Genomic DNA, 22,462 nt, shown 5'->3' on the forward strand with positions numbered 1-22,462 from the left:
GGAATTAGCCAGATGGTTGGGGTGGGGAGAGCATGCCAGGGAGAGAGACAAGAGGTGCCAAGTCCCAGAGGAGCATGGCGGGGGCAGGGGATGCAACATAGTGCACAACATTCAGCATGGCTGAAGTAGGGAGAATGTTAAGGCAAAATGAGAGAAGCTGAGACTGGAGGAGAAAAGATCCAGACTGGGAAAAAGTTAATATTTGACACCACTCTCCCCAGGCTGTTAAGCAGCCTTCCTCTATGTTCTCAACTCAGCATTTGGCACGTCTCTCTCTCATGGACTTTATCACATGTATTACTCTAATACAGGCTGGTACTGTTGATGTCTACTCCCCTTGAATGTGCTCCTTGGGAGCAAAGACTGTCCTCCTTTCTGTATCCACTGTTGGCAATAGTCGGCTTCAGAGAAGGAGCTCAAAAATGCTTATTAAATGGATAAATGTATGAAACAACAACGTGGATGGAAAGGGTAGAAGATTTTTTTAAATGGCAGTAAATTCATGTATGAGTAATGTCATGAGAAAATGTAGGTATTAGATGGTAAGTGCCAAAAGGAAAGGTGGACCACTCTGAAGATGAAGTTGTGAGCGCTAAGCTATCTGAAGCCTCTTCATGATGAAGATGGAAATTGCATTAGACTTAAAGGATGGATAGGATTTGGACAGGCAGAGTTGAGTGGGAGTTGTTGCACATAGAAGCACTAAACTGGTAAGAACAAGGTCAGGGCATACGTGGAGTGGGGATGTAGGGAGAGGGCTTACCTGGGGGAAGAGGAAGATCGGGGGTAAAATGTTGCTGGAATTATCCTTAGAAGCTGTACCACCTTACTTTATTAAAGAAAACAGGATCAAGGACTGTCTTGTCTTTGATTTCAGAGTAATGGATTCTTTTCAACAAGTCCTGTCCATGGTTTTGGAGGGGTTTACGAAATGATAAGACTCAAGGAATAAATGGTGAGATAAAATATTCTACACTTTTATCCACTTTTTCTTCTCTACACGTCATCTTTATGGATTCCACATAAACAGCCCTAGAGGAAGGCACCATTTAGGACAGAACTCTCCTTAAAATGTGGCTTCTGAAAAGTATTATGAGCCTTCTAACCTACTTCAAAAGGCTGCTTTAGGGTGCTTCGTACCATACCCGAATGAGGGTTCTAAACCAGATTAATGCCAAAAGGAACAGCATCATTAAGAGAAAACAAAGAAACAAACGCTGATCTAGAGAATTCTGTTTTGTGGTTCATCAAGATACTGAGTCAAGAAAATGACACCCTTCTAGCTCACTTATGAGAACTATGTCATTCCAACATCTTAGGTTCAAATCTGGGTCAGAAAGGTGACTGTAGCAACCACCAGTGATGTTTCTCTCTGATCTGAGCAGTTTCAGTTGTACCACTAACCAATATTTTCTATTTAGGAAGATAAAATCTAGAGGTGCACTAAAATGGCTGGTGTGTTCTAAAGTCTGCTTTATAAAAGAGGGCTGAAAGCATGCAAGAACCAAAGAATAGATTTCTTGGTTCACTGTGGGGCCTGTATTGCAATTTGCACCTAAATGATTAAAACCTAATTTTTACTGAGTTTCCTAAAATGAGATCCAACAATTTGTACTTGTGATTTGGGACAGCAAAGAAGAAAGGTAGTCTTAACTTTGTATATATCATCCATTTTCATAGCCCAAGTATAAGGATCAATACAACTTTTCTTTTTTTATATCACACTGTCAAAGTTACCAAGGACAGCAGTTCAATTCTGTATGTATATGCATATTTCCAGAGAATGTCACATTAAGAATTCTACATCTAGAAACATTAAATTGATGAATCTTCCTATTTGGTCTACCCACGGATTAAATTAATCCTATGACTACCAATGTAACACACTTTTAGAAGGTAACAAAAAAATTCTAAAATGCTTATTAAAAAAAAAAAGGTGGTAGACATTTAGAGGAAATAAAAGAGAAAGGCACTTTACCTTTTCAGTAATGATGCGGTTGACACATTGTTTTCCTGTCAGTGGTAATGTACATTTCTCCATGATTTTATGTGCATTTCCCTGTTTGAAAAAAGAAACATTAAAAAGAGTAGTTAGGAACCAATTCTTACTTAGAATTGGTATAACATAGGACAAACAGGAACTATCAGAGAAATCGTTTCCTAAGTACAGTCTGTTTGAAATCTTTGCGCAGTCATGCTTTTACTTTCTTTCTGGAGGCAGCTTGTGTCCCTAAGATAATTTAGGGAGAGTGCCAAATGAATAGCCAAAGGCATAACTGATTTAGTTGGGAAACATCCTGCTGCAGATCTGACCCCTCAAGCCTCAGCCCTTAGATCATATGATGGAGAAATTTCACTTCTAGCATCCTGCGAATTTTTCTCTTCCAGGGAATGGTCTCCTTGACAAACGACCTATTATTTACCAAGGGTAGGAAGCATACACAGAATGCAAATGCATAATATACCTTTTTAAAAGTTTTAATTTTATTTGTTACAAACGTGACATATTCACAGAAAACAGCAGTTCTTGCCTCCCTTCTGTAGGCTTAGACCTGCTCTGAACAGAAATCAAAATTCAATTTTTTTTAGCATTTTCTTATGTACTATTTTACATTTTCTTCCTACCTCTGCATTTAAAAAATTTTTAAATTTTATAATAAATTTTACTTTATTTTCCATTACGGTTTATTACTGTATATTGAAATATAGTTCCCTGTGCTATACAATAGGACCTTGTTGTTTATCCACCCTATATATAATAGTTTGGACCTGCTAGCCCCAAACTCCCAATCCAACCCTCCGCTGCCCACCCTCCTTGGCAACCACAAGTCTGTTCTCTATGTCTGTGAGTCTGCTTCTGTTTTGTAGATAAGTTCATTTATGTCATACTTTAGATTCCATATATAAGTGATATCATATGGTATTTGTCTTTCTCTTTCTGACTTACTTCACTTAGTATCATAATCTCTAGGTCCATCCATGTAGCTACAAATGGTATTATTTCATTCGTCTTTTTATGGCTGAGTAATATTCCTGTGTGTGTGTGTGTGTGTGTGTATACCCCACATCTTCCTTATCCATTCATACACACCCACACCCACATCATCTTTATTGATTCATCTGTTGATGGACCTATAGGTTGCTTCCATGTCTTGGCTATTGTAAACAGTGCTGCTATGAACATAGGTGTGCATGTATCTTTCGAATTAGTTTTGTCTGGATATATGCCCAGGAGTGGGACTGCTGAATCATAGGGCAACTCTACTTTTAGTTTTTTGAGGAACCTTCATACTGTTCTCCATAGTGGCTGCACCAATTTACAACAACAGTGTAGGAGGGTTCCCTTTTCTCCACACCCTCTCCAGCATTTGATGGTCATTCTGACTGGTGTGAGGTGGTACCTCATTGTAGTTTTGATTTGCATTTCTCTAATAATTAGCGATGTTGAGCATCTTTTCATGTGCCTATTGGCCATCTGAATGTCTTCCTTGGAAAAATGTCTATTTAGGTCTTCTGCCCATTTTTTGACTGGGTTGTTTGTTTTTTTGTTATTGAGTTGTATGAGCTGTTTGTATATTTTGGAAATTAAACCCTTGTTGGTCGCATTGTTTGTAAATATTTTCTCCCAGCCTGCAGATTGTCTTTTCATTCTGTTTAAGGTTTCCCTTGCTGTACAAAAGCTTATAAGTTTGATCAGGTCCCATTTGTTTATTTTTGCTTTATTTCTATTGCCTTGGGAGACTGACCTAAGAAAACATTGCTAGGATTTATGTTCTCTTCTAGGAGTTTTACGCTGTCGTGTCATATATTTAAGTCTTTAAGCCACTATGAGTTTATTTTTGCGTGTGGTGTGAGGGTGTATTCTAACTTCATTCATTTACATGCAGCTGTCTAACTTTTCCAATATCACTTGCTAAAGAGACGGTCTTTTCTCCATTGTATATTCTTGCCTCCTTTGTCAAAGATTAATTGACCATAGCTGTGTGGGTTTATTTCTGGGCTCTGTATTCTGTTCCATTGAGCCTCTGCATTTTTTAATACTATGTTGGCCAAACTATTTATTTCCTAATTAATCAGCTTTAGATATTATCTACTAACTTCTTATTGGGGTGTATGAAGACTTAACTCTTTTACAAACCCCCATCCTTCATTATCTTCAGTTCTCCCAGCATAGCTATATCACAATTTGTAGGTAACTCAATAGTCAGAATTTACACCATGCTGACAAAACAGCTGTGTAAAATGGCTCATTGCTGGGCCAGGCAGTGTAGAAAACCATGATCATATTCACTTTCTTATATAGCAATTTGCTTTTCCTGGAATTTGTCTGAGCCTCAGTTTGCTCATTGGTAAAATGTGTGCATTGGTCTATAGTCACATTTTTTCAAAGTTTCCTTTAGCCACGGTACCCTTTTTTCAAACATAAAAGAGGGATTGAGAGTGGAAAGCAGGTTTTCACCCATTAACCCCCTTCCCCCACCCCCTACCACCCCCAAGTATAGAGGTGGCCTCTGGGTCACATCTATGGAGCACAGTGGAAACATTAGCTCTGATGATTTGATCTTCAGATCATTTTCTTCTGATTATTATTCAGCTCCTTTCTAAGTATCAAGCACCAGGAGCCTAAATTAATATTTCCCTTGAGGCTGAAGGCTAATTTATCACATTTTAGATCTTCTATTGCTTCCTTTTTGGATCTGAAAGCACCACACATGATGTCATCATCATCTTTAGCCATCTCAATGTTTTACCTTCTGAAATATGCACCACTACCTGGTTTACCTCTCTCTCAAAACTGCTGCCATACCAAGTATGATCAGAGGCAAGAGATTTCAAATAACTGGGCTTAATTAAGATTTTACTGCTTGTAATAATCTGTCAACTCACCAACATACTAGTAATTAAGAGGTTTTAGTATACTTCACCCAGTGCATGGCATAAAAGATACTCAATATTTTTTGAATGAATGAATGAATGGGAAGAAAAAGGGAAGTCTATTGGGAATCTTGGGTGGATTTCAAAAGAAGACAAACTCTTATTACTTTTAGTCAAAAGTAGTGCTAAATACACATAGAGTAGATAGATGTTATACCTTTAACAACAAGTTACATGCTTCTGGGTCTTAATGTGTAAGAAAATTTATAGCTGTAGAAATGAAACCTCATTTTTGCTTCATTTTTAATGATCTATTTTCATTCCCAGATTTCAAAGAAAGCTTGCACGTGTCACAGAAGCTTAATTAAAGAGCTGAAATTAATGATGAACATTCGAACATCAAGAGTTGTCAGGACTCCTTACACTTCATATAACTCAAATAAGACATGTCACAGTGAATTCCAGGTCTGCCTGCGAACAAAGTGAACAATCTGTGGGCCTCCAAAGAACATTTTCTGCAGGGAGCTCTTACTTTGTTCTCATTATTTGAGCAAGATCTACACCTGGTGTGAAAGCAGCCACTTGGATTTCAATGAACAACAAACACTGGTTTAGGATCAAGCGTGTATTTCAACTGACAGAATTAACTGTGCCCTACCAACAGAGACCTTTTAGAGACCATTTTCCATGTAAACAGTATAGCTCAGTGGTTCAGAGTGGAGCCAAAGGACCTGAGTGCAAAGCCTAACTCTGCTCCACACTAGCTGGGCAAGGTTCCTGTGTCTGTGCTTATCCATCGCTTTACCTCAGGGGTTATTGTAAGTGTCCAGTACTTAGCAGGTGCTCAATAAGCTTGCACTGTTTTTATAACCTATATTTAACATTTCTACAACCTACCAGGGAATTCTTCAGGAGCTCTTAAGTTCCTAAACGAAGTTGGACATAGAATTACACAGAAAATGGCCTAAACAGAATTCCTGAGAGCCACAAAACTAATGAAACGCCAACACGTATTTGGAGGCAAACCATATGGCTGGCCTAGGAAGCTGGCACCAAGCGTACTCTTGCAGTGAGAACAATGTAGCTAGGTGAATCCATTCACTCTGAGCTTCAAGACATAACACAGATCAAGGGTAAAGAGAAAATGGCATGCAGAAGGAGATTAAAGAACGTCACAATTTCAGTATCCAACAATAGGTTAGCTAGGAAGCCAAAATATGACTAACGCCCACTTGAGCACTCTATTCTAACCACGCCAGGCTGAGCCTTACCAAGTTCTATGATTCACAAAGGAGGAACAATCACTGAGTTTTTAGCATTTAAAAATAAATCCTGAAAAAGAGATGCAGTGTGGTGTGGTAGCAAAGAACACTATATTAGGAGTCCAAAGACCCGGTTTTGAATCTTAACTCTGCCACTTAATAGTCATTTGGTCCCTTAAATTCTTTGTCCTGTAGTTTTCTGTTTGATTGCCTTGTCTTCCTCACCTGATCACGGCAGGAAGAAATGTTCTGCAAGCGCAGTAAAGTAGGAGGGGCTGAATCCATTCGAATATTTTGGGTGAGGGGGGTCTTGTTCATCCTCATCATTCTGCTTCTTTCTTTCTCCACGAAGAAAGGTCAGAAAAGGCAGAGGAACGGATACCAAGGGTAGCATTAAAAATTCTCTGACTGGACCCGAGGGCTCCTGATTTTGATGTTTCCTTATTTCCTAATTTCATCATAACCTGGGTGAATAGCTAAATCTCTTTCCTCCACCTGCTTCTCCAGCTTTTCTCTTTTCCCCACTGCATCACTTATAGGCCTCCTGCAAAATCTAGGAATCCACCATTTTCATTTCATATGACCGAAAGCCTTAATACTTTCTATTACTTACTTGCTTCATGGTGATCTCTTTTTAATTCATTAGATATCTGTGTGCAATTTATTACTAAATTCTTCAGTAATAAACGACTCTGGTTAAATGATAATAAATTCCCTTGTTATCATTACAATAAGCTTTGTGTTATCACAATAAACTTAATCCCAAATAACAAGCTCTCTCTTTTACAACATGATGATTTTTACATTTGATGTCAACACTTCTTTCACCTGAGGCAATGGAGCATTCATGTAAGATTTTGCCTTACATAAAACCCCATTTTATGCCCATCTTTTTTGTTAAGTATTTCTTCAGTGTGGCTGCAATATATTTCTTCTTTGGGAAAGCCCTAGTGATCAAGTACAAAGAAGGCGAAGTCTAGAAGTTGGTTGATCCTTAAGGGACCGAGTCTTTACGGGTGTATTCGCGCCACCTGAAACACACACCACCCTGTACTCCTTCATCCCACGTTCAAATGGCAACACCCTCCCTATTCTTCACGGCTTGGCTCAGGTATCATCTACCCTGGAGAAACCATCTCCAACATCCTCTATCCAGTGCCACCGCTCCAGTGTCCCAGGGACTTTCCTAGTCTGGTGCACCTTGTAGGTGTTCCTGTGTTCCCTCTACTCTCCACACATGTTGTAATTGTTGCCCTCTCTTTACCCACCACTGGACTCTGAAATAATTTATCTTTGTATCTTCCGCAATGAGTAGAGTACTAGACAAACCACAGCGATCAATAAATGCTGTCTGACTATTATAATTCTGATCCAACGAACTCCAACAGCGTAGGAGCTGTAAAATACCATGTGACTGAGTGGCTATGGACCACTGGAGGCTGCTTTTTAGTCCTAAGAAATGTACTTGTACATTCCCAGCATCTCTGAGCTCACTAGGAGAAGTGCAGCTAGCAGAGGTGTGCAAAGGGGCTTACAAAACTTGGGGAGACAGATAAAGGCATGAGCAAAGGGAGTAGCAAAGACACCTCAAGACTGCGGTATGGGGAGTTCCCTGGTGGTCCAGTGGTTAGGACTTGGTGCTTACACTGCTGTGGTTCGGATTCAATCCCTGGTCAGGGAACTAATATCCCTCAAGCCATGCGGCGCAGCCAAACAAAAAGAAAAGACTGCAGTATGAAACATACAAATGTATAAGTAAAGAGAGAAACTGAGTGAATTATACTATACTTATTCTACATCTTCTGCTTGCTCTCTCCTACAGCTGCAAGGCTTGCATTAATCTGTTGAAAAGCGGGGCTACAAAGGCTGACCTTGGCAAGGGAATACTCCATACTTTGTCTGGTGGCACAATGAAACCAAGGACAGGTCTCTCTTAGGGCCTGCCGAAATATCATGGAGGAAGCCGGAGTGCTACCACCCTTGCTCCTTCCTTCTATACACACACACGAACACACACAAAACAGATATAAAAATCGGGGAACACTGTATTACAAAACCCATGACTGTCACATCACTGTGATGATTGATGTGGTACCCAGAAAAGAAAAATGGGATTTGCTAAAGAAAGAAATTCAAGTTACACAGAATAAAAGGACAAGATGATGATGACATTACTCACACTGAGTTTATCCTCACGGGATATTTTTGGCCTTTACACAGCACCTATTTGGTAGGGGTCCCAGCAATCCATATAGGACTTCAGTGGAAAGGCTCAGCTAGCTCTGAAGCAGAGAATCGTTGCTGTTACAAATGGTTTTTATACGTGGATGTAATAACAGTTTGTGGTTACACAGGCACATTCTCAGGGGAAGACTAGCCAAATGAGACAATAGATACAGCAAGCCATTTCCCTGAAAATAGTCTTCAGGGCTTTGAGATCTTAGAATAGAAGGCCATTTTTCTTCAATATAATACAAAAATCTTTATCATGGCCTTTTATTTTCTCTCTAAAGACTGCATCCTATGGTCTCTAGACTAAGGATGGCAGAGCCCAGGACTGAGCAGGAATTTTCTCTTTCCATCCATGAATTGCTGTGATACCTTAGAAAGCTGCTCTTAGTGTTAGCTTTCCTATCAAGAACTATGGATACTCAAGGTCACAGAATTTAAAGTTATTTGCTTAATTAAATTCGGTGAGATATTTTAAAGTGTTTATTGGTCGATGGACTGTGTTCTGCTATTTTCTTCCGTTATAACATTTTTTTTGCAGGCATGTCCATCATTAAAGGACAAATAAAAAAGACAAAACCATGTAAGCATTTCTATTTTTAATGGTGAATATCGTTTTTTCCCAAACTATCCTAGCCACGAAATAGTCTCATTAACAAATGATAAAATACCTGACAAGCTTTTATGAATGGAAAAAAAATTAAACCAGATGAAACTATGTTAATTACGAATTATTCTAGCAAAAGAATACTTTATCTTGGGATACTTTCCAATGTGGCTGAAAATTATCTCAAGGATGCTTCCAAGAAAGCATTTTTTAAAAACTCTTTTATATTTGCTGGCTTTTGGTAACACATTTGGTCCAAAATGAAAAGGATTAATAAATCTCATTTACTTTTTATAATTCCTCTGCACAAAAAGCAAAGACAAGGTAAAACAGTATTCAAGATTTCTATATGACACTGCTATCAGATACGAATTGGACTTAATAAAAATATTATTCACAAAGATTTATTCTCAACTTCATAACAAAAAAATGATACAAATGAACTTATTTACAAAACAGAAACACAGACTCACAGACCTAGAGAATGAATTTATGGTTACCAGGGGGGGAAGGCTGTGGAGGAGGGATAGATTGGGAAGTTGGGATTGACATGTACACATTGCTACACTTAAAATAGATAAACAAGAACCTACTGTATAGCACAGGGAACTCTGCTCAATATTTTGTAATAACCTAAATGGGAAAAGAATTTGAAAAAGAATAGATACATGCATACGTGTAACTAAATCACTTTGCTGTACATCTGAAACTAATACAACATTGTTAATCAACTATACTCCAATATAAAAATTAAAAAATAAATTAAAATTAAATTACATTTTTAAAAAATCAAAGACAAGGTAAAAGAGTATTCAAGATTTCTATATGACACCTTCGCTATCTGATACAGATTGGACTTAATAAAAAATATTATTCACAAAGATTTATTCTCAACTTCATAACAATATAATTATGACTCTTTCTATCCTTTAGAATCCAGACCTCCTACTGTAATAAAAATAAAAACTAAGCCTGTTTTAGAAATAGAGCTCTCATTTATGTTCTCAAAAATAGGTACCGGAGCTTTGCCTGTCTCCAATAAATGACAACTATGACTGAATTTCTTTGTTTTTGTGCTCTGAGAGTTATACCCTTAGGAACACATTTCCAGTACACAATACTAAGAACAAAACACTTTCCTTTATATTGTTAGTGGTGATGGTATTTGCCAGACAGAAAAGTTTAGTAACAGAAAACGGAGGGGCTGGATACATAGGTTCTCAGTTTGCTTTTGCTCTTTATTTTCTACTTGACTTTTATTGGAATGTTTAACCCCTATGAAATTTGGTTGGTTTACTTCTGGAAGGGAAACAATAAGACCTACCTCACAAGAGTATTGTAATGATAAAATAAAGGCAATAAACATGTAACTGCTTGGAAAAAGTTAAAAGTGCTCTATATGTTCAAAGTAACATTATTATTTGAAGAACTAATGAATTCAACAATTATTGATTCCTAATATGCACCAGGCATGATTTTCCTCAGTTGTTATGATAGAAAGAGCCCCTGCCCTCATGGAACTTACATTCTAGTGAAGAAAGGAGATGAAGAATCATCAGAAGCAGGGGGAATTCTGTTTTGTATAATAGTCAGGGAAAGCTTCTCTGGTATTCTCAGCAGAGACCTGAGTGAACGGAGGAAGTGAGCCATGTAGATATCTGAGGAAGAGCTTTCCAGGCATAGAGAATAATAAGTGCAAAGGCCCTGAGGCAGGAGGATGCTTGGAATGTTCCAGAAACTTACAGGAAGAGAGTCTGGCTGGAGCTCAGTGGGCAAGTGGGAGAATCCTAGTAGATGGAGTCAGAGAGGTACTGGGATTGAAGCTGACAAGCCAGGGAGGGCCTTAGGGACAAAGTGTAAGGAACTCTGAACTTGAATCTAAGGAAGATGGGAAGCTGGGGAGGGTTTCTGAGCCCAGGAAGAAGTGTTATAACATGATTTATATTTTTAAAACATCATTCCTACCACTGTGTGGAGAATAGACTCTGTGTGTGTGTGTGTATTTCCACTCAACTCTTCTCCCTTTGCTCTCTGACAACAGGGACCTAACTGTAAATCCCTCAGCATGCGCTGCCCTTTCACACCCCAGTGCCTATTCCCTTGACCTGCAACACACTAGTCCCTTCAAACCCTGCCCCATCCTTCAGATCTCCATGCAAATGCTACATCCCATGGGAAGCACTCTGCTTTGTACACTCTTCTATTTTAAGTATTGGTTTCTATGACTCTATTCCCATGAGACTCTGACCTGCCTAAAGGAAGGACTATGCCTTTCTATTTTTCATTTCCTCAGACTCTATCATAGTGCCTGACACATAGTAGGCCCTCAATAAATATTTGATGCCTGCATAAACAAGTAAATTAACATACTCACATAAGATAATTCTGCCAAATTTCAAGACAAAGCCTCAAAGAATATTCATTTGGTCATTCATCGTGTCTAGAGGATGGAAGATGCTAAGCCAGCAAATTCATAAAATGTTGGCTCATTTATATATCATCGTGTAGAGGTAGGAGTGAGTCAGATAAAGGGGGAAGGGGAACAGAATGTGGAAACACCTAACAACAGGAAACAACATGAATGTGGAGATCCTAGCAGAACTGAAGCCCTGGAAACAAGGATAAAGTAGGTTGCTGGGGAGCTGATGACAGAAGGCTGGGAGGCTAAGGTGAACTAAGTAATGTGGACCTAACTCGATCCAGATTTAGTTTGAGACCAGTCACTATGGCAGTGGTGTGCTTGATTACCAGGAAAGAGGGTCAGTCTGGCAGGAAGAGGACCTTTGGGATGCTGCAACAGTGACCCATGTAGATGTGACAGGGACCTAAACAAGTAGAAATCCACAGGATGGAGCAGATCACAGGGGTATTGTAGATGCAATATGTACAGTGATTGGTGTAGTGGGAGGGGCAGAAACTCCACGAGTACCTTTCCAGAGGGGGGCTGGGAGATCATCACTTCTCCAGTTGAGCTAGCAGATGGAAGATTTTTAGGGGAAACGATGATGATTTCACTTGTATAAGTGCTGCGGTTGAGGTAGCTATGGATCAACCAGGTGGAGGTGCCTAACAGGGAAAAACTACAGTTATAGAGCTCATTAGAGAATTCCAGGGTGGAAATAAGGATTAGGGAGCCACTGAGTGAAAAATAATAGTTGGTGCCAAAGATTTAGAAAGCACTCAAGAAAGGTGCAGAGGGTGAGAAGTACAGAGGGCCAAGGATGAAGTTACGAGGAGTCCTGGAAGGAACTGATAAAGAAAAGGATGGGGCAGCTACGGATCTAGGTTGGTGGGGCAACTCTGCAGGCCTCAGCACGTGGTTTACAACTTTGGCTCCAAGGCTGCTGTTGCAGTTAAGGCCTTTCTCAGAAGGCTAGAGGGGGACAAAAAATAATCCAATGAAATCGGCTTTCTCTTTAAGGACATGACCCAGAAATTGCACAAATGCTCAAATCCCATTGACTTAAACTTGGTCACATAGATGCATCTACACACAAGGGAATCTGGGAAATGTAGTCTGTCACTGGGCTACTCTGTGCCCAACTAAAATATGGGAAGATTCTAATACAGAAGGGAAGAGGAGATGGGTACTAAGGGGCACAATTCTCAGATTGTTTTCTTTTAAATATTTTGCTGATATCTATCTCAACAAGGACAGCTTTGACCAGGGAAAATGAAAAAAGGGAAAGAGGTGATCTGAAACCTGAAGCTTTCAGAAAAGGGCAGGTGTGGATGGGAACTTAGGTGAGGATGCAGCATGGTATGACATGATGAACAAGACTAGACCAAACTGAGGGAAACTCCTAGCTCTGCCACTTACCTGGACAAGTTTCTTACCTGTCTACATTCCAGCCTTACATCAGAGGGTCGCTGAGAGGTTTATAGATCCAGTATGTACAATGCCACACACAGGGCCTCACACCTAGTAAAGACTCAAACTCCTACTCCTTTCCTTCATTTCTCCCAATTTTTAGAGGGCAAAAGAAGGACACGCCAAGAGATCAAAAGGAGCTTAAGTAAGAAGGTGGCTAGACACCAAAAACTCTGCCTACTTTGCAATTTTGCCTGGAACCCTGATGTCTAAGCTTAAATGAAAGCCACACTCCAAGGCCAGTCTGACGCCAGTGCCTGCCACATGTCTCCAGAAGCATTTTTAAGGCAAGGGAAATGTTATGCTGGTTACTCTAGATCAACACAAGCAGGCAGCCAGGTTTCAAATACCAGAAGCTGCTGGCTGCTTGCAAAGACTTGCAAGGAAAGAGTTTCCTTTGTCTGATTAAAGCAACATTTTCAAAGGTCAGGTAATGCTATATTTATAAGTGACCTGCATCTGTAACCCTATAGACAAAGAAAAGGAGCAAAAAAAAAAGCTGCACCTGAAAGCCAGTTGATGGCTCCACCCACTTACTGGGAAAAAAAAAAATCAGCAGCACAGGAATACAAGATTATATTTCTTTTCTCAGGTTTTAATCTTTCACTGCAAACTTTCTACTCTGTGTCTTAGAAAACTCTGGGGATTCTCCCCCTAGGCTGTTCACTTACTCATAAGGCAGCAGAAGTTACCTGGCATGTCTAAAAGAACAGGTCATTAACTGGAGAGGCCATCAGGAGTGAAAGACCTCGCCTCCCTATTTCCTTTCCAACCTCTACCAACCTTTAGGCAGACAAAAGATGCAGGAGAGAAGTGGTGAGGTCCCCGTGTTCCCTTGAGTTGGGCCAGTAACAGTAAGTCCAGGTGAACAATATACAGTTAGCAACCACACAATCTGGGACCAAGAACACAAAGTGAAGATGGCAAGAAAAGAAACTTCTGTTGGTTAGTTTTCAAGGTTATCTAACTATTAAGTATAAACAAATCACTATTATTATTTTAATCACAAATATATTTTTTGTTAGTTTGTTCAAATGAAAGTATGTAGGGAAAAATATCTAACTTCAGTTCTGGTCTAAAACTTAGTGCCAATTTCCCCACTGAGAGAAGAAAAAGAAGAAATGCTAAAAAACATTATCTTGCTTCTATGAAAAGCTTTAAGAAGGGACTTCTAATCGGAAGTTTGAAGCACCATTTTTCCTGTGTCAGAAATTCCAGCTGAGGAGAAAGAAAACACTTTGGGGAAAAAAAGAGAGAGAAATACAGGCCCAATGTTTTGAAAACGAATGCACAAAAATAATCTGAAATGAGTCTGACTTCAGTGTCTATGTGTCAACATTAAAGTAACAACAAAAGGAAAGTCGGAAAGAGTTTTCTCCAAATGGACATTATGTTCCAGAAAAGCTTTGGATTCGATTTGCATGCGTGGCATCCTTTTGCCTCTGAAATGAAGTATTTTGGATGCTTTTGCCAGGCATCGCTCAGTAGTCACCTGTGTTGGTTTCATTTCTATTGTTCCATATTTATGCTTCACTGCTCACTTCACTGTTTACTAGGGAAGCAAGTCAGATGCAAATCTTCCAGACCCACACTCTCCCACAATGCTGCATCACAAAATAAAAAAGGGCAAACGAACTACCACTTCCAGTCAAAATAGCAGGTATCAAGGTGGAAACAGGTAGCTTTTGTTTTAAAACTAAGAATTATAAAGGCGAATGAGCAAAGGTATAGAGGGTGAAGAGGGTAGCTGCCACCCAATATCAACTTTGCAAATCATCAGAAGCCCAGGGATTCAGGTGGGGAAGGCAATTAAGCTCAGTTGGTTCAAAGACAATGACTTGGAATAGGAAGAAAGTCATAGTGATAGCTCGGTATTTAGAAGACTAGGCTGTGGAGTCAGAGGTACCCAGGCCAAATCTCACTTCCACTAGTTATGTGACCTCAGGCAAGTTACTTAACCTCTCTGAAGCTCTGTGTCTGGACCCACAAAAATACTTATATCAAGTTCATGGGCTTTTACAGGCAAACATACACAGAGAGCTTAGGGTACTGTTCGTGCACAGTAAACTCAATGAATGGGAGCCATCACTATTACAGGCTAATGATATCATCATCATCACCATTAAATGTAAGTGCCATGCAGTCAATGATTCTTGTCTAGTATTGGTCATTGCTAAATTCCAGCAGTGCCCAGCACACAATAGGTATTCAATAAACACTCAATGATTTATCAAAATAAAAGTATAATATTCTTCAGAATAGAACACTTGCTATCACCAAGTCCATCACTTTCTAACACCGTCTCAAAACAGCACCTCCACAGACTTGGTAAGAGGCCATATTGTCCACTTGAAAATAACTGCTGTTAAAAACCCACATTCTGTTGTGTTTTTCATTTTGCACAGAGATAGCAACCACTATAATCATCTTTAAACCTGAATCAGAGAATTCCCTGGTGGTTCAGTGGTGATGACTCTGTGCTTCCACTGCAGGGGGCATGGGTTCGATCCTTGGTTGGGGAACTAAGATCCTACATGCCACTGGGTTTGGTCAAAAAAATAAAAATAAAATAAAAATATCTATATACCTGAATCAACACATCTGCCCTCACATCTTTTCACTTTTTTTTTTTTTTTTTGTAAATTATGAGTGAGGCTGACAAAGAGATTCCTTCTCTCATTTTTTATTCGGTTTCTTTTTTTTTTTTTTTTAATTTTTATTTATTTATTTATTTATGGCTGTGTTGGGTCTTCGTTTACTGTGCGAGGGCTTTCTCTAGTAGCGGCAAGCAGGGGCCACTCTTCATCGCGGTGCGCGGGCCTCTCACTATCGCGACCTCTCTTGTTGCGGAGCACAGGCTCCAGACACGCAGGCTCAGTAATTGTGGCTCACGGGCCCAGCCGCTCCACGGCATGTGGGATCTTCCCAGACCAGGGCTCGAACCCATGTCCCCTGCATTGGCAGGCAGACTCTCAACCACTGCGCCACCAGGGAAGCCCCTTTTCACTGCTTTTGAAGACATTATAGCTTTTACTTTTAATGTGTGTGTGAGGCAAATAATCAAAGTACACCCTGATGTTTGCTTCAAAGTTAAAACAAACATTTAGCTGAATGATAATAAATAATGGCCTTTATTTGTAATGTTTTTCTCTAAAATATAAACGCTATCAAGTTGAGTGATCCAGAGAAAACAATGAAAACAATGGTCGCATGACCTGGTGTACAGGATTTCAGTGTAGTGTGAATTTCCAAAAGCAGCTGTCATTACCTTTGCAGAGTGCTCCATGGTGACCACCACTTTGGTTTTGGCACTGGACACTAGATCCATAGCCCCTCCCATTCCTTTCACCATCTTCCCCTGCAAAACAAACAGAAAATAAGAAGTAATTCCTGGGACTTCCCTGGTGGTCCAGTGGTTAAGAATCAGCCTTGCAATGCAGGAGACACTGGTTCGATCCCTGGTTGGGGAATGAAGATCCCACGTGCCGCGGGGCAACTAAGCCTGCGTGCCACAACTAGAGACATACCCGTGCACCACAACGAAGAGCCCACATGACACAACGAAAGATCCTGCGTGCCTCAACTAATACCTGACGCAGCCAAAAAATAAATATTAAAAAAATAAAAAGAAGAAGTAATTCTCTTTCACCTTTTTAGTATGGTGGCAGAACAAAATTAACTTGCAAGAAGAAGCCGCTGGAATAATTAGTGAGAAAAACTCATTGACCTTCACTGCTTAGTACTTGAGCTTTATGACCTTAATATCCTGTTGCTCTATTATTCTATGGCTGAAGAATAAGTTCAGGATAAATATTTTGATGTTACATTCACTGAGTATGGCTGACATTACTTTGTCAACGCTATATTAGCAATAAGTCAATCATTGGACAAGAAAAAACTTAAGAACCTTTCCAAAATTCTGGGCACATTACTCTTACTACAATAATATGAGACTGAAATCCACATACCCCTAACATTCATTTCTTTCTTTTTAAACATATACTTGGCACCACTGAGTCTTCAATCACAGACACTTTCTAAAGCACTCTCTTGGATTTCCTGCAGATTAAAATGCCATTAGGTAATAAACTAAGGCATTAGTGGTGCTTCCCTAGTAATGATTAATATGAAAGGTGGTTCTGTCTTTCTAAAACCTGGCACTTATCTTGCTCTTAGAAAAATACATCAAAACAAAACAAAAAAATATATTTCTGTTAAGCAAAAACAGAAAACAGAAGCAGACTTCAGGATCCTTTCACCAAGACCATTCTATTTTTGTTCATCTGTCCATCTCCTCATTCATTAAACATTTACCAACCACCTTCTCTGTGCCACACACTCTGAATAATTCCCACTGTCCAGTCTGTCTCCTGGTTACAGAGTTTTGGAAAAAGCAAGTGTCCCCAGAGATGATGAAATAAATTCTTACTCAAGTAGACTGAAGAGAAATGTTTCTAACACTGAAACCTCCTGAAAATTTAATTTATTTTTTCTTGCAAGTCCTCTTGCTGATTTAACAGTAAACTCTTCCAGGGCTTTCAGCTCCTTTCCCATAATTTCATAGCTTTAAGGAAATCGGGCAATACACTCACACCTGGCTTTAAAACACGGTCTCAAATCCCCTGATTTCAGAAACATTTTAGAGGTCAGTGCAACACTGCATGAACATGAATTATATGGGCAGTATAAAACAAAGGAGTAAGTAGTCGGGATATCTTCATGGTTTGGAGCTTGCCACTAAATGACATTGGGAAGCAGCTGGCAATGGTTGGGAGGTGGAGCAAGAAAGGAGTGGAAGGGACAAAATGAGTCTGTCTTCAGACATGTAAGGTTGTCATGAAGCAGAATATCCATGTGGAAGTGTGTAATTTTATACATCTATAAGCCATACCATCATCCTTAGCTGCAATATTAATAAGTAAAGCACCAGGTCATAACATTTCTGAAGAGAACACTGATACTTTATGGTACAAAATATGGATAAGTTAGAGATGGAAGCAATGAATGTCTATCATAAACTCCAATACTAAGGAAGTTTGGGATTTTTAAAACATCAAAAGACACTAAAGCTATTCCATTTAAAAATGTCTCAACATGTTCTTGCTGTGGTGAGAACATCCAGCCAGTCTCAGCTTCCATAGATAGTGTCCTTGGGCAGACTAAGAGTGTAAGTGCCAGAAGAATGAGGAAGCCAAAGAAAACCAGAAACCAAGCTAGTGTGTTAAACATTCCCTGAATTTAAAAAAAAAAAAAAATTCCTTGAATTAGAATATACCACAGGCAAAATTTGTCCCCTGTGACACAATGATACTGGTAAAAGCTTATGACAGCTTCTAACAGGAAGCCATTTTAGGTGAATCTGATGTACATATTTTAAATCATCATCAGTTATTTAAGAAAGATTTATAGAGCACCAGCTGGGTACATAACACTGTGCTAGCAGGAATATAAAGAGCTATAAAACATGTTGGAAAGAACCATTTCTTTGTGTTGTTAGAAAGAACTTTATCCCTTGACTCAATGTAAATGAACAGTCTTCATCACTCAAAAAGATTCAACTGGTCTCATGTCTTGTCTTCAAAGCACACACTACAAATTTCAAAGCACTATTTTGATACTTACATGTTTGTTTCCAAGAGTAAAAAATACACAAGATTAGGTGCAGAACACCTGAGCTCTATTAACCCACTGTGTGACATTTGCAAAACACCAAATCTCTTTGTATTTAGGCTCATTATCTATAATCCAGGAATAAGAATATCTGCCCTATCATAAAGTTGTTATGAGGAATGGATGTGGAGTAAACAGAAATTTATAAATTTATTGCCTTACATCTTCAGTCAATTCATTTTACTGAGTGTCTAATATGAGCCTGTACTGTACTGGGTGCTGGACTTAGAGATTATCAAGTCAGGCTTCTTTTCTCATAAACTTCATCACTGGGGGAAGGGAAAACATCCATGAGTAATTAAAGAGACTTGAACCAAACTTCTTCCCTCTAAAAGAAGCATTCCCCACCTCTCTCTCATCCCCAAGGTAGAGCTAAGTGCCTTTTCCCTGTATCCTTGGCACTACTTGGTATGTAATTCTATCACAGTGAATTTCAACTCTTTTCTTTCTTTCACCGTATTATTATTATTGTTATTGCATTATAGGTGCTTAGAAGAATGAGTGGATGAATGGCTTCAAGTAACATAGGTATGTTCAAGTTCCAGCAGAGCACAGAGGATGCAACTGCTACCTGTGCCTGGAGAGGCAGGAATGGGAGGAAGAGGCTCAGCAGGATGTCACAGAGGAGGTGTTTCCAAAGGGAGTCTGCCAGATGGGGAAGAGAACAGCAGGGTCTCCTAAGAGAAAGCATTTCTAGCAGGTTAACCGGAAAACCTCCAAGTATTTGGTTTTTGTATTTTTTAAGTAAGTTCACTGTATTAGAAAAAGAAATGAAAACATTTTCTTCCATTTCAATTCCCAAGTGATTTCTGAAACAGAATCAATTACTAAAGGAAAATAATTTATTCTATCTATACCAGAAGAAAAAAAAGAGATATAAGACGTCTTCTCTGAAGCAAGTGGGAAATTCAACACCACCTTTCAGCCTGGCTCAGCAGGCACTCTTCTGGGAATCAACTACTTACATATATATCCCAGTTCTCTACCGCAGCTGGGGTAGCCATGTGCCTGAGTGCTAGACAATGGAAGAGAGGGAGGTGCTACCTGTGGTTTCAGGCTCTGGCCCATAAAAACCTCTCACGTGTAATCCTTCACGCTCCTTCACCTTCTGCAATCTGGACACTGACATCCAAGGTGTCCTCGCAGATGACTGAGCTTCCCTCAGGCTGGGTCCTTAAATGACCATGTGTAGCAGAGCCCACTTACTCAGAAACACACTGCATTGCTCAATATGAGTGAAAAACACAGGGTGCTAAACCACTGAAATCGGGAGGCTTATTTGTTACAGCAGCTGGTGTGACTAATACAGTGGTGTGTTGCCCAAATGAACTCTATGGAAGGGAGAGAATTCTGTGGAGAATTAGAACTGTTACAGCTGCATAACAGAGGGGGGACCTGAGAAGGCCTCTTAAGGAGATGTTTTACCACTGCTCTTTGAGGGAGGTGACTATGCCAGATACTGTCCTCGGCACTGTTTATCTACCTCTTTATCCAAATGTCCAGCACACTGCTTGACATTTGATAGAGCTGAGATACAGATCTTACCTCCGTTTTCATCTCCCTCCCAGAAACCCAACATCCTAATCAATATACAAAATAAAAAGCTGATAAAAGAGAGAAGTTAAGGAGCTAAAAATATATCTTTAAATAAATCTCAAGAGAGAAAAGTGATATGGAGAAAAAATAGGCCTATAATGAAGAGGAGATTATGGTCATGATTGAAGCACTGGGCAAGGGTGACACAAAGTGTGGCTTTCTTTTAAATCTCATCAGCAAACATACATTTCTTGAATGGGGCAACTTTAGTTCTGAAATGTATTCTGGCTAGCATAATGGAGAGATGATTGCTGGATACTCATTTCATAGCCAACTCATTTTTTTGCAGTTAAGGACTGACTCTGACATCAAGTACGGAAAGAATACTGCAATAAAATGCACTAGAATGCTGCATCCTCTATTATGACAATTACAAAACTTCTCTAAAAAGATACTGACTCAACTGTTATCCTCCATTCACAAATATTTTCAGGGTCTCTTATGAACCAGGAACTAAGATAAGAATTAGGAATAAAAAATGAACATGATCGGGGCTTCCCTTGTGGCGCAGTGGTTGAGAATCTGCCTGCCAATGCAGGGGACACGGGTTCGAGCCCTGGTCTGGGAAGATCCCACATGCCACGGAACAACTGGGCCCGTGAGCCACAACTACTGAGCCTGAGCGTCTGGAGCCTCTGCTTCGCAACAAGAGAGGCCGCGATAGTGGGAGGCCCGCGCACCGCGATGAAGAGTGGCCCCCGCTCGCCGCAGCTGGAGAGGACCCTCGCACAGAAACGAAGACCCAACACAGCCAAAAATAAATAAATAAATAAATAAAATTAAAAAAAAAAAAGTTCTAAGAAAGAAAGCGGTCTCTAAACATGTTCCTAGCTAAAGAGCAGGAGAGAGGGAAAATAAAAACATGATATCAACATTTCTTTAAATACAAAGAGAGAGGTTATAAAAGATTTTAAAAATTTGCCTTAGTTTAGCAAAGTTATAACAAAGGTACAGCAGAATATTTCTCTTTTCTGTTATACTTTGTATTCAAAACCAAGAAAAATGTGATTTTCCTTTCCAAGTTTAATTGTATTTCCCAGGACAGGTGACCTGATCATGTAAACCAATTAATATGTAACTAGAAATATAATAATATCTTTATTGCTAAGTAAGTTAACAAAATTGCTTATAACTAGTATCAGTTATCAATCATAATATGGGCTAAAAAAAAAAGCACGTCAAAAGAGCAGTACTTGGATAAATTCAAAATTTCATTTCAGTAAGCGCCGTTGCTCCTGTTCTCTCCGAGCTCTTGTTTCAATTATCCCCTCTTCACAGCTCCTCCCCCCGCCCCCTCTCCACAGCCCCTCTCTATAGACTCTTCAACACACTGAAGTCCAGTTTCTCCTTGACCATGCCCTTGGAGTGAGAACTACTCAATCCAGTCTCTAATATTTAATCATTTGATTCAGTACACACTTTGTAGGTTTACTTTATACATTCCTGAACCTTTCTACTACATTTTACACTGTGTTCCATCAACATCTGTAACTTCTCTATACTCATTGGCTTCCATGGTACAATACCTCCTACCTTGAGGCTTTCAGGCTCCTTTCTAGCATCCTTTTCCCACACCAGCTTTGTGTGTTGGCCAACTTAAAGCTCTGCCCTTGGCCTCCTGCTCTTATTGCCACTTGTTTGTTCTCCACGAGTGACTTCATCTATACGCTTATGATATAAACCGGCCCTGTCTCTGATGATTCCTAAAGCCACATGTCTAGCTCAGATCTTCCCTGAGTTTCAGATTCCAATATCCAAAAACTTCCCAGTCACCCTGTAGCACAATCTGCTGGCTGATTCCCCGAATTGTTTCCTCTTGTTCCTGGGCACAGAGGCCACATTTCCCAGCCGTCCTTGAAGTTAGGATTAGTCATATGAATAAGTTCTGACCAATGGAATGGGGTGGAAGTGATATATAATACTTCTAGAGCTGGACCATAAAAACTTCAAGAACAATGCTCCATGCCCTTGCCTTTTCTGCAAACTACATGTTGAAGATGGTGCAGCCACGGAATGGAAGAAATCTCAATCCCTGAATTACTGCACAGAAGAGAGCTGTCTGCAAATCAGGGATATTCACTTTGGTTCTATGTGAGTGAGAAATAAAAATTTCTGTTATCTTATGTTAATTATTCATGCCTCAACTCAATATGGTCCCAACTAAATTAAGCATCTTTATCAAGGCAAATCTCATCTGCCCACCAATTTCCTATTTCAGTTAGTGGCCAGTCAACCACCTCAGGATCCAAATCAGAAACGTCTTTATCTCTTGCCTCTCCTTCATTATCCGTGTACAATCAATGAATCACTCAATCACAAAGAACTTCTATTTTCCCAATATTTCTTGAACTT

At 39.6% G+C, this 22,462-nt stretch overlaps 1 protein-coding gene across 6 annotated transcripts in view; it reads right to left on the reverse strand.

Moving 5' to 3' along the window:
* OXCT1 (3-oxoacid CoA-transferase 1) overlaps positions 1–22,462 on the reverse strand; it is a 157,856-nt gene that overhangs the window by 36,233 nt on the left and 99,161 nt on the right. For all 6 annotated transcript variants that reach the window (XM_082382344.1, XM_082382345.1, XM_082382346.1 and 3 more), the window contains exons 14-15: positions 16,113–16,202; positions 1,979–2,059 (exon numbers count right to left, since the gene is read on the reverse strand). In XM_082382344.1, coding sequence (XP_082238470.1) covers positions 1,979–2,059; positions 16,113–16,202 — 171 coding nt within the window. The remainder of the gene's footprint in view (positions 1–1,978; positions 2,060–16,112; positions 16,203–22,462) is intronic.

The sequence above is a fragment of the Balaenoptera borealis genome (assembly GCF_965194805.1).
Source record: "Balaenoptera borealis genome assembly, chromosome: 2".
NCBI classification, from domain to species: domain Eukaryota; kingdom Metazoa; phylum Chordata; class Mammalia; order Artiodactyla; family Balaenopteridae; genus Balaenoptera; species Balaenoptera borealis.